Raw genomic sequence first — 13,943 nt, forward strand, 5'->3', positions numbered from 1 at the left:
ATCATGAAATAAACTCATGAAATAAAGCAGGAATCGATGGCACCTTAAGAAATAAACTGATATGCATAAATGACATAGATCATGAATAAACTCATAGATCATAAGTTATAGTTAATAGCAACAACGTTGCACCATAAACTCGTAGATCATCATAGAGTTTTCAAAAAATAATAGCAGAGTGTGCTGATAACGTGTTATAAAGAAGAGAGAATATGGAGAGAGAATAGTAGGGAGGAAGTAGAAGTGTATCATTCAGTCTCATTAGCCTCCTTTATATAGAGGTAGAGTTTACAACAAAGTACATAACTAATAAGTATTTACATGGACATCCACATAGATAATAATATTTACAACAAATACTGCTTTTTTTTTCTTTTTCTTTTTTTGACCAAAAAATGTTTTTATTTTGTTTTTTATTTGCTTATAATCTACATTATGTGATTATACAGTTGATAGCATCATTTAAGAGGAAATATAATCCGTTGGGCCATAAGGCTCAAATAGTTCAGCAAGAAGTCCCTGCTTCCTTTTCGGATTCCATCCCATATCCTTGCACAATTGGTCATTGTACCATATGTGAAGCGCTCCGACGCATGATCTCCGGTAGTATTTTCCGGAGTATCGCTTGGCATACTCATCCCACTGTTTCACATCTTTCTCCATTTCTTTTATGCTTGGTACCTTGAATGTGCCTCCAAGAAGCTCTGCTAGCCATCTGCACCTCATCTCTGATGTGTGCAAGGTTGAGATACTCACGGAGAATCCAATTACAGCTAGTTGTGGAATTCGTGCATGGATGCATTCCCTAATCGAAAATAAAAGGATAATATGCATGAGCTACTACAGCTAGTGAAAGTCTTTATATTGGCTATATATACAATTAAACAACCAAGTGATCAAGCCTACACATACTCCATAAAAAGAGGGAAAATAGCTGCTACATTATTGCATTCTGGTTGAAATAAGGCTAATATTGACAAGCTACTACAGTCATTTACAAGTTTTAAATCCAACTGATATAAGAAATGAATACACAGTCACATACTAAAGTTCCTAACCTTCTATGTTGTTAGATTAAAAATACAGACAATTTACTAAACTAATCTTGTTTCATTGTGCGGCCCAAATTCAGTTTGGAAAATAGCATGTCAGATATTTGGCAAAAAACTTACTCTAGGCCTATATATGGAAATGGCAGGAATATAGCTAATTAACTAACCTGTAGAGAGGTAAAATGGACTTAGGTGATCCAGCTATGTAGTCTTGAAATGTTGGTGACACAAAGATGTCTTTAAGCTTCTCATCACCTCTAAATCCAGTAGCCAATATGACCAAATCTGTCTTTACAGGGGAGTTTTCTCCTTCAACCAAAATGCCTTCTCGGCAAAAGCTGAAGCTTTTGGGAGATTTCTTAAGTAAAATACTTCCTTCTTGGACTCGGTCATAGAATTTTTCAGGCACGGTTGAGATCAGACAGGAACTGATTTCTTGAAGGAAACTATGCTTAGGTACCATTCCATACTTGGATAATCCAAGCTTCTTATCTATGTAGCTTTCAACAAATTTTGAAAATGCCCATCTCTGTTTAACCAATTACAAATCAATTATAAGTGTCAGCATTATAAATGTAACTGTATCATTCTAGCTTATGAATAAAAGATTTACCAGAGGTGAAAGAATTGTTGCAAGGAGACTGAGTAGGAGGCCTTCACCAGGCTTATGAACCAAAAGCTCCGAGAAGCGATTGAGGTATAGGTATTCGAGAGGCACACGGGCAGGAACATTCCAGTGTTCTGTCTTGTACAACACTGTACATGGATGTTCTACCCCTGCAAAATTTGACCAACGAAAGGATCAAGAGAAATTTATATACAAACTCTGAATAATTGATCTCATTAATTTTGTGGCACATCTTCGGCGCATGTGCATGGCAAGAAAAATTCCAATACCATTTGCATTTGAGCACTCCATTGCAATGTCCAATGCAGATTTCTGAAACCCAACAACTGTTACTTGCTTTCCTTTCACAAATTCAGCCGCGCTTTCATGATCCTTGGAAGCATATTCCATCGAGTGTATGACATCACCATGAAATTCTTCTGGACCCTTGTTCGGAGGAAATTTAGGAATGTTTGGAATACCACTGAATCGTCCAATGCAGAGGACTACAAAGTCCACCAAGTAAACCTGCTTGAATTTATACTCAATGATTAATGCGACTATATCTTACTATATGGTAAATTTTCTTGTTTAAGAACATTGCATGCCTACAACTAAAATATTGACGGTCTGAAAACACATCATCTTCACGACCTAAGTAAAGATGCTTTTTCATCATAGTCTGTATGAACAGTGATTCAGAAACTTTTCTCGGATTTAAATTGAACGGTCGTTCAACACAAATATTGACGGTCGGAAAACACATCATCTTCACAAGCTAAGTAAAGATGCTTTTTCATCATAGTCTATATGAACAGTGATTCAGAAACTTTTCTCGGATTTAAATTGAACGGTCGTTCAACACAGAAAGAATAGATATTACTTTTATAATTAAAGATCAATAAAAAAACTCAACAATATCCACAATAAAAAAAATCAATAAAACTTACAAGTAAAAGTTAACAATTCATTCGACTGTCTAATAAAAAAACAAAAATATGAATCACTGAATTTCATATAAAAAAAGTCCAATGATGACTTCAATTGATCAGTTAATCACGATCATTTTAGTCACTGTTGAGCACCAGCATTGGACTTTTTTGATATGAAATTCCTCGGAGGGCTTTCAACCCATCGTGTTGGAGCACCTCGAGCAACATACATTTTTATAGGAAAATCTACTCCATGACTAAAATGTTGCAGTTTAACATTATATCATTCTTAAACTCAATTAAATATATACATGACATACATACATGAAGTGGTACATACCTCAGTTGAAGGGCTTTGTTTGTCTTCTACCATAACTTTCCATTTCCCTTTCGAGCTGAAAGGCTCACCGGTGCCGCCCCAGAGACTCCATGATTGCATCTCATCCTCAGATGGGCCTTCATACTCTATACCACACACTTTGGTATTGAATTTGATGTGCCTGAGCAAGTCGAAATGTTGAGCGTATGATTGGATGTAATCCATAACTTGATGCTGCTTTGGAAAGTCCTCTGTCACTGAAGAAGGCCATGGAAAATCTGAGAATTGGTAGACTGCTTTAGGAGTTTGGAGCTTGGTACTCTTAATAGTTTTGGTCCATACCCCTCCGATGGTGCTCGAGGATTCGAACACGATGGGTTGAAAGCCCTTTGAAAGGGTGTACTTGCAGGCAAGAAGGCCACTGATCCCAGCTCCTATTATGGCCACCTTCTTCCCCATCAATTCTCGTCTAAGCCGTTGTTATGATTCTTGATTTGCATGCTTTTTTATAGAGAGCTTTCGTATTTATATATAAACAAGGGTGGATTGAACCGTTTGTGTTGTGTCGCAGTAGCAAGGCAAAAAATGTTAGAATATAATATGAGAAATGGAATTGTATTTTTTTTTTTTTTTGAAAGGATGGAATTGTATTTATATCTGAGAAAAGAAGAAGAGGATTGGTGGGTAGCTGGGGGATCACGTGCTTGCTCAATTGCCTTGTTAGAAAGTAGAAACCACCTGCGAATGGCACGTGCATGGTGTTTTTGTGTGATCAAAACCCACATATGGAATGTATCCTTTCTCGTCTTACGACCAAACAAAAGGGCAGGTGAAATTCAACAGTCGTCTTTATTTTTAATTCAAATTTTGATTTGACATATGAATTAATTTTGATAGAGCAACAGCAGGCCGTCCCGTGACAAAGTGAGGCCTAAGGCAAAATTTAAAGAGACTCTAATAATTTTTTCCATTGAAAAAAAAAATGTCAGCAAAGTAAAGTTCATACTAAAACATAGCTCATTCTCAAAAAAAAAAAAAAAAACAAAAAACACTATAACATAGAAAATTATATAAACAAAATAAAACAATACCAATAAAGAACAATAGAACCTGATTTTTTAACTACAAAATTTTAGACTTCAAGCCTTGACGGTTTGTTACAATTGTATCAATTATCTGAATTCTGATTACGAAATTAGAACAGAAGATGAAATTCAAAATTGAGTGAAAGGAAGAGAAAGATTGCTTATATGCTTCTGTGAGAGTCTGTCAATGGCTTAAATAGACATAAAAGGAAGAAATGTTACCTTTTATTTTTGAAAGAATTAGTAGGGAATCAAAAATTCATGTTTCAGCAGCCAACATTTCATTTTTGCCCAAATTTGTAAAAGTGAGAGCAAAACTTTTGGTTATCTTCTTTTCTAATCCCAGAGTGATGGAGAAAGAGAAAAGCTTGGAGTGTTTAACTTACAAATACAAAAGAAAAACAGGAAATTTTGAGGCCTCACGGAGTCATGGGTGAGACAAGGTAGTGTACTGGTGGGTATGAGATACCCTCATTTACAACTATTTGAACAAAATTTTACAAGTATTTGAACTAAAATTACAACATTGAGAACAAAAGTTACCATATTCATTTACACTATTTACATATAGTTAAACAAAAATTACAACATTAACAACGAATTTGTTCAAAAGCTTGTAAAAATGTCGTAAGAGGTGTAATTACCATTATTAGAACTAAGATTACAACATTGACAACGAATTTGTTCAAAAACTTGTAAAATATAATAAGAGGTGTAATTACCATTATTAGAACTAAGATTACACAAAGTAGGACTCAAATTACAACTTTGACAACAAAATTTGTTCTCATTTTTGTAAATGTGGGTATGAGATACCCACCACTACACTAGAATTTCCTGTCATGAGTTTGATTTCATCGGCCTCGGCATCGTCTTCCATAAACTGCAGTTCTGCATTTTTTTTTAAAAAAATATATATACACACACATTTTGAGATGGAGGCCTTCCCCAAACTGAGACCCAAGGCCACTGCCTTGGTTGCCTTGGTCGAGGGACGGCTCTGAGCAACAGTACCATACGGATCATAACCAATAAAATTGTGATTTCCCCTATATCAAAGATATATGTGATTCAAATATTACTGTGTGAGTTTTATTCATTTAAGAATACGATCATATTTTAATGTTACACTATTTTTATTCATCTGAGTGAATAGTCATTACATGTGATACTCCACCTATAATACATCAATCAATAATGGAGAAAACAACTCTAATCTCTCTCACAACCCTTATTCTCGCACTCCCTTTAACGCCGCCTCCTGTCGACGATGCATATAGCGGTTCCGACCGACTCCCAAGCCCAAAATCTTTGGGTCCGATCTCTGTTACCTTTGCGGGTGATGGGACTAATCCTTCTTGGAAGAGCAGATTTCTGCTCGAGGAAAGCCTGAAGTGGTGGTCTGATCTCCCGGGCTATGGTAGGGGCGGCGGCGAAGCAGTCTGGCTGCTAAAGACCTCCCAATCTCTCTCTATGTCTTCACTGGCGTTATCGTCGTTACTTGAGACGCAGATGACAAAGGGTGTTGCACGAAGGTGCAACGCAGAGGTTACAGATTTGGAATGGATGTTGGACGAAGCTTGGACCCGCTGCAGACGTAGTCAAAATTGTCGGTGACTTGCCAATGGATATGGGTTTCCAAATCAATAAGGCGGGACTGTTTTTTGGCTCATACTCGAGCCCAGTTCTTGGTGATTTTGATGATGATTGCCCGGTGGTGTTCTATAAAAGCTACGTTGGTCTTGAGCGGTGGTCCAGGTGGCTGGGTGACTCCCTGCGACGGAGATGGTGGTGGCTGTAGCAGAGAGGTTACTGCCTTCGTGAGATTGGGTTTGGGCCTAAATGGGCTAGGGCAAACTGTTGGGCCCGTGCTTAAGGCTGCTGCTGTGGGCCAGAAAAGGAAGATGCAAGAAGAGGGTGATGGGCTCGTGCTATTCCTTAACAAATCAATTCGGATCTTTAAGAGGTTGGGCAGCTGTAGGGCCCACTTCACCGTGCTGTTAGGCCCAATCTCTCTATGGATCGGACAACTTTTGTGTTCGACAAAATCTCCTAACCCTACCTTGAAGGGCAAGGAAAAAAATATAGATAGGTGTGGTAGGGGCCTATTCACTATGTCTTACTATTCTCCATAGTTTATAGGCTCACTTTAAATAAGTGAGCGGTTAGTTCGAATATAGGTGGTCTGTTTCTATGTATCACAGTAGTTCTCTTACTATAACTTCTTGATATGTCTAGTCGAAGGCAGCATAAGGATATGTAATGGTCATCTTGGCATGCGTTAATGAAATCCACATTTCTTTAAAAAAAATTCATCTGAGTGAGTTTTAACGACTTTATTGTCATTAATAACAGTGCCGCTTCTCCTCGACCCAAAAAAATAAAAATAAAAAATAATTTTAGTTTTGGATAAAAATACCAAAAAATCAAAAGACATTAGCAAATTGATTATTATCAGTTTTATTTCAGGGTGGTAGCTAGACATAGTGACATAGCTTATTAGCTTATAGTATATAGACTAGCAACGGTGTCCGCACTTTACTGCGGGATGTGAATTGCAACCATGAAATATAATTAAGTTTAGCAAACTTTTTGTCTGCACTAAAGGCTTCTCGTTACTCCATAGTGTCTTTTCCTACTTCCTCTTATTCATCACCTTCAATTAGTATAGAACTCCTTGGGGGTATAGATAACAAAAAGATTAAATTCAGTTTACTCCCCTGAGGTTTGGGGGTAATTTCATGTTAGTCCATGTCCTCTCAATTTAATTAGTTTACACCCAGAACTTTTCAATTCTCCTCAACCGTGTCCAATTCCTCACATTCCGTCTAAATCGAACGTTAACTACCACCACAGGACCCACTTTAAGGGCTAAAATCGTCATTTAAAAAAAATATTAAAAAAAAGAAAATAAAATCATCTTCTTCTTCCTCCTCCTCCTCTCGTCCTCCTCCCCAAAACCAAACCACACTTCATCCCAACTCACCACCATCACCATGCTCGCCAGTCTCCGAAAAATTATGTCCGGCCTTCGTGTTGTCTGGTGATGCCAGAAACCAGCTCATACACCGATCTCATCACTGCCCAAAAATGCTTTGGGCACCCATTGTTCTACCATGGCCGCCGCCTCGCCACCAGACCCGGACCGCCCCTCACCACAAAATCTGCCGCCTAGCCACCAAACCCGGACGGCTCCTCACTACCAAAGCTTTCTAGGTATCCAAATCCCAATCACACAAACTACTTCGTCACTCAAATTCATCACCAACATAACCCAGATTCTAAATCCCACTAATGCATCTCAAGCAACGCCAAATTGTAGAAAACGAAGCTCCAATTCCAAATGCCCAAGTTCATTCTATTGGCCCACCAATTCAAACAATAAGAACTCAATGATGATGATGGAAAATTTCAGAATTTGAAAGGTTCTCTTTCCAGAAAATCATTATTTACACCTTGTGAGAATCAAAGGCCGATTAGAGTCTGATCCAAATTCCCATTCTTTCGAATATTCAATGCTCGCATATTTGACCATTCTTTCTTGGATTGAGTTTTCCTATCTTTTGAAAAATTCAATCTTTCTTTCATTTTGCTTTCTTCACTGTGGTTCTCCTGTTTCGCTGCCATTTTCTCTGTTGTTCTTTCCCTGTTTCTTCTGCAGCTCTGTTTGTTGAGCCTTAAAATCTACAAGCTAAAGAAGACGACCTATACGTACGGCGCAGATCTGCATCGAGTCGATAACAAAGCATTCTTCATCGTCTGAACAAAACCCTTAGATTGCTTCCCCAAATTGGGTCTCAATTTTTGGTTGATCTTTTTCAATTTGAGCTTTTGTGCAAAACCCAACTTGAAAAGATGGAAGTATAAACCAGAACCAAAGGACGATGAGACTTGAGGCGAGACCTTGAAGCTTCGGAATCGATTGGGTCTGGGAGAAGAGGTAGATGGTGGAGTGGATGAGGTCGAAGGTGAGCTTCTTACAAATGGCCGCAACATCACTGTGGTCCAAGATCGCCGACGTTGTGTTCGCGTCGGCTGGTGGTTCTCAGTCGACGTCGTAGTCTGCATCTCTGTCACAGCGTTTTTGGGGAATCGGTGGCAGTGATGAGGGTGTAAGGTATTAATGCTGCTTCAGCTACCTGGTGGAGGTCGTGGGAAGGTTTTTGGGGAGCGGTGAGAATGGACAGAGATAGAGAGGAGGAGGAGGAGGACGAAGAAGATGAAATTTTTTTATTTTATGTTTTTATAATATTTTTTTTTTTAAATGACGATTTTAGCCCTTAAAGTGGGCCCTATGGTCGTAGTTAACGTTCGATTTAGACGAAATGTGAGAAATTGGACACGGTTGAGGATAATTGAAAAGTTCCGGGAGCAAACTGAATAAATTGAGAGGACATGAACTAACATGAAATTACCTCCAAATCTGGATAAACTGAATTTAATCTATAACAAAATATTTTACATGGCAATACAAAGCCCACTCATGTTATAAGACAAATGCACTAAATACTCTGCCAAAGAAAGATGTGTCGGCACTTGAAAAGTACCATTTAGCAGAAAGCGATGGTGCAACTAACGCATAGGACGTCCAAGACCAGCCCATGCATAAAATATTGAAAAGTTTTGGACGCTGATTGGCTTTTCCGTGTACGTAAGTTTTTTTGTCTTATAGCATGCCGGCTCTCTGCTCTTTATTTGGCTGAATTAATTGTTCTAATAGTAATATTTGTCTTATAATTGATCTTTATTGGAGGTATTGACTTGCATTCTCCGGGTGCATCAATAACGTAAGAGGCAAACCGCAAATGCAAAATTGGTGAATAATGCACAATTGGAAAGTCAGAGTCTTCTTTTTACCTCTGTCTTTTGCGTCTTACAGTGCATTTTCTCTTAGGAGTGCTAGGCTCACACTCATTGAGTGGCTCACCCTGCTCCTCACCCTCCTCATCTCAACCCTCACCGCCCCCTCCTCCGCCGCCACCTTCAACTGCACTACCCCCTCCGCCAATTCCACCTGCCAATCCCTCATCGACTTCGCCCCCACAAACGCCACCACTCTCAACGCCGTCAAGACCCTCTTCAACATCACCCACCTCCGCACCTTACTCGGAGCCAACAACCTCCCCCTCTCGACCCGAACCGACGAACCCGTCACGGCCAACCGGAAGCTCCGAATCCCCTTCTCCTGCCGCTGCTTCAACGGCTCCAGCGTCTCCTACCGCCGCCCCCAGTACATCGTCAAGGCCGGCGTCAGTGGCATACCCGACCCGAATAAGATCGAGGTCGGGCAGAAGCTGTGGATCCCACTGCCGTGTAGCTGCGACAAAGTGGACGGCTAGGAAGTAGTGCATTACGGACACGTGGTGGACCCTGGGAGCTCGGTGCAGGGGATCGCCGAGGAGTATGGGACCACCGAAGTAATGTACTATGATTAAAATTTGAACTGGAGTTGCATCACTACCGTAGTGACTTAAAAACTTTAGGGGCTTCTTTGGCAGCTTCAGATATTAGAAAGCGACCTTTGTTTTCTACCCTAGTGCCATTAGAAAATCTCGATAGGGTTGCATACTGCATCAATTAGATGACTTTAATTAAAGAGGCTGCAAATTAAGTAGTAACAGCAGATATTGTTTTTTATTTTTTTTTTATCCGGGTGTCACCTCAGTTACGTTCTCACTTGATAGTCAAAAATTAGTGGGAGTTGGCCACAAATTTGTGACAGTTGAGACTCGAACCCTAGATACGGAGTTATATGCTAAGCCGCTCTACCCAACCTTACCACACTAAGTGGTTGCAAATACTGTTGCTATACTAGTGATTTTGATATAGAATTAATTAAGATAATTATGACTAATTCGGAAAGGTTGGTTTAAGTGGATGTGGGTCCCAATTGTGTAATCTTGAGTTTATCAATAAAGGGCTAACATATTTCTATAAAAAAAAAAAAAGTGGACGTGGGTCCTAATTGTGCAGCTGAACTCCGAATTGTGTAATCTTGAGTTTATAGGGCTAACATATTTCTATAAAAAAAAAGTGGATATGGGTCCTAATAGATTGAGTTGTCCTTCTCTGGAAGATTCCCATGGCCATTCTATAATGGCAGTACTGACTTTTATTATTTTGTTAGGAGGGATAGAAAAATGTAGACACGGTACTAGAATTGTTTGGTAGGTGAGACTGTGGAAGGATAATCAGGAGGTATAGTCAGAGACATTCTGTAGAAAGTTAGCTAGCCTTATTATTCGTGTCTATAATTGTTTTGTGGGGACTCCAATAGCTACATTGTAGACAGCTGAATCAAACAGGGTGTTTATTGCTGGTGAAATGGTGCTGTCAAAAATAATTTGTATGAACTTTATTGCTGGCTTCAAATTGATCAGGTTTTGTTTGATACAAGATAGTACTGCATTTGACTGTTTAGCATTTCACTGCTTACAATTGTGTGAAGTGCCAATGTAGTTCTCTCAACAACTGGACGTGAGTGCATCTCTAGGCCGGTACTTTGTTTTTTTTGTTTTTACCCCATTGGAGAGTTTTCATCAAGTTTCAAGTAACTGTAATTTTTGTTTTGTGGCCAGATTACAATGCGAGCGATCAAATCTTAATTCAACTCTCTGGATGACATGCCCTTCGATGCAATGCCAACGTTCAAATCAATTATACATTGGCAACACCACATCTTCCTCCTCCTGCAATCAAACAACTTGTGCCTATAGGGGGTACAATAACCAAACCATTTTTATAGATCTGGTAGCTCAGTCCACCTGTTCGAGTAAGCACACCTTAACCAGTTTCTGAGCTTTTAATCAAATTCTTGGGCCATTCTCTACATAAATGCTTTAGACAAATTCACGAGTTTGGCCCCAGCAAAAAGGAAAATTTCATCAGTTTGGACTGTACTTCTGAACATGATTGCATATGGTCCCGGGCCATTCTCTTAGGGGTTTTTTTTATTTTAACAATGTCTGAACTCTTCGAGAACTTTTGAAATGATACCTGAATTTTCAGAGTGATATCTAGACTCTAATTTTCTTGTTAACGGAATACCTACGTCAGAATTCCGTTACAGGTCCATTATCCGGAGGCATGTGAGGAGCACGTGATCAAAAAAGTGAGGGCAAAACAGACTTTTTATCCCAATTCCCCTAAAATCTATCAAAAACTCCATTCCCTCCAAAGTTTGGAAGACATGAGATTCAAACCCCCAACGTCTCTCACAACAACTCAAATCCCCACCACTAGAGCACGAAATGTCCTCAATTTAACGTCTCCAAACTTCATATTTATAGACTTTTTAAGAGATACCGAATAATTATACAAAATATAAAACTTGGAAGACTCATTCGAACCCCCAATCTCTCTCACAACTCCTCAACTCCCGAACACTGGAGCACGAACTGTCCCGAATATAGTACCTCCAAACTTTGTATTTATACTCTTTTTAGGCGATACCGAATAATTAAACAAAATATATAAACATTCCAACACATGAGATTCGAGCACCCAACCTCTTTCACAACAGCTCGTGCAACAGCTCTACTCCCCACCACTGGAGCACGAGCTGCCGGTGTTATAAACTCTACAAACTTTATATTTATACTATTTATATATTTATACTATTCTTAGGTGTTATAAACTCTACAAACTTTATAAACTCTACAAGCACTCCCATGATCGTCCGTAGTCTTGATCCTGAAAAGGATCCTCTTCGGTCGAAGGATGATGACGAAGATGCACTAGGGGCAGAAATGCCCTAGTTAACTACAATAAGCGCATTATTGTACTTAACTCAATGCACAAGACCGGACATCTCATTTGCAGTGAACTTGTTAGCTAGATATAGCTTCGCGCCAACGCGACGCCATTGGATTGGTGTAAAAGATATCTTTTGATACTTGAGATGTACGATTGATATGGGCTTGTTCTATCCCTACAGAAAGATGATGGATTCGGACCCATCACACACCAGGAACGCCGCCAACACTGGCCTGCGTGCATCTTCCCCATCCCAAAACGACATGTGTTTTGGAAGGTTTTGCTGATATTGGGTATCTCTTTGACCCATACAAAGGTCATTCCCAAACTGGTTAAGTGTTCACCATGGGTAAAGACCTTGATATCTTCGAGGTCTACATAACAGACCCTAGTTGCTATATCTTCGAACAATGCAGAGATCGTTGCTCTTCATGAAGTGGTTCATGAATGTATATGGATTGGATCCATAATTACGCATGTTCAAAAAAAAATTGTGGTTTGAAGTCTACCACAGATGAGCCTACGAGCATTTAGAATAATGCTGCTTGTTTTGAACAAATGAAGCAAGGCTACATAAAAAACGACAACACCAAGGATAATCAGCAACAACAGACACTCCTCAAGATCAAAGTGAACTAGGTTCAATCTGCGGACAGTGTGGCAGGCTTGGTCACTAAGTCATTGCCTCAATTCCACTTTCGAGAAACATGTTGATAGCATCGTTTGCGGAAGTTATCCGAACTCCCATGACCGTTGTCATCAGGGGGAGATGCAGACATCAGGGGGAGATGTTTACATGTATGGTCTTGAAACGTGAAGGGTGTGTTGTGCTCTTTTTCCCCTTCGACCGAGGTTATTTTTGTCCCACTGGGTTTTTGTTACTCGACAAGGTTTTTAATGAGGCAATGAGAGAAGCACCGCGTTTGGGCAACACAAGGGAGAGTGTTCAAGTAAAACCCTAATTTGTGTTTGGCTCAAACTCTAGGTTACTTGACCTAGTGGTAATAGGGTTTCATTAGAAGAATCTAAAGATTATCTTTTCTTGTATGATTCAGACTCTATACATTGTAATCCTCTATATAAAGATGCCCCTTTTATAAATGAGAATACACAGCGATTTCCTCTCAATTTCAGTTTCTCTAAAACACATTGATTATTTTTAGATATAAAAAAAAAATCAACAATTTATATCACATTACCACAATCATGGGAATGCATTGGATATTTAAGGTCTGCTCACCTGAGGGACAGTTTTTAAGGGACTGTGAGGGACAAGTGAATCTGACAGCTGAAAATAAGTGCACAGTTTTAAGTTGTTATAATTTCTACTTTTATATTTAATACATGTGGTTGAGATGCATTTGTCCCTCATAGTCCCTTAAAATTGTCCCTTAGGTGAGCAAATCTGTTGGATATTTTATCTGTGGGTGTTGAACTAATTTAATTGTACGCACAGTGTGACAAACCCATTTTTTGAGATCAAGGGTGGGACTTGTACCTACCATTTACCTCCAAGGAATTCATAACACCTAATTTCTTATTTGATTAAAACAAAATTTGGGTTTTGAACCAAATTACAGTTAATGGTTGAAATTTCTTTATGAGATCCAACGCCCAGCTGAAAGGTACTTCATTTGCTGTTGAGCCGAGGGTTGGTCCGTTAATATAAATGAGTCACTTAGCTTATCATGACCCATATATCCCATTCTCTCTCTCAACTTCACAAAATCCAGAATGCCAGAAAGAATGAGTCCTTCAACAATAATGACCATCCTCCTGGTTCTACTCACATGCCTTTGGTCACTCATCTTTGCCTCCTCAAAATCAAAACACAGAAAACTACCACCCGGCCCTCGGTCACTGCCAATAACGGGAAACCTCCATATGCTAGTCAACCTCCCCCATCGAAGCCTCCAACAATTGGCCAAAAAATATGGACACATTATGTCCATTCGTCTAGGCAATGTTTCTACCATAGTAGTCTCCTCCCCACAAGCCGCAGAGCTATTCCTCAAAACTCATGACACTAATTTCGCCAATCGGCCCAAAATCCAAGCCTCAGAGTACCTGGCCTATGGCACAAAGGGCATGGCCTTATCCACTGGGCATGACTACCAGCAATAAACACCAACCAGCAGCAACACGCCGGCATGCCAACAATTGTCTACACCCTAGCCAACTCCGCTGAGCTCC

The 13,943-nt window shown here is 39.5% G+C and overlaps 1 protein-coding gene across 1 annotated transcript; it reads right to left on the reverse strand.

Moving 5' to 3' along the window:
- Nucleotides 1-312: 312 nt before the first annotated feature.
- Nucleotides 313-3,532, reverse strand: LOC112172235 (probable flavin-containing monooxygenase 1). The gene is made up of 5 exons (XM_024309500.2): nucleotides 2,932-3,532; nucleotides 1,950-2,187; nucleotides 1,666-1,829; nucleotides 1,220-1,581; nucleotides 313-805 (listed from the first exon to the last, which is right to left on the reverse strand). The coding sequence occupies exons 1-5, from the start codon at nucleotides 3,367-3,369 to the stop codon at nucleotides 463-465; spliced, it is 1,545 nt and encodes a 514-aa protein (XP_024165268.1). The 5' UTR covers nucleotides 3,370-3,532; the 3' UTR covers nucleotides 313-462.
- Between the last annotated feature and the right edge of the window lie 10,411 nt (nucleotides 3,533-13,943).

Source organism: Rosa chinensis, chromosome 6 (assembly GCF_002994745.2).
Source record: "Rosa chinensis cultivar Old Blush chromosome 6, RchiOBHm-V2, whole genome shotgun sequence".
Lineage (NCBI taxonomy): Eukaryota > Viridiplantae > Streptophyta > Magnoliopsida > Rosales > Rosaceae > Rosa > Rosa chinensis.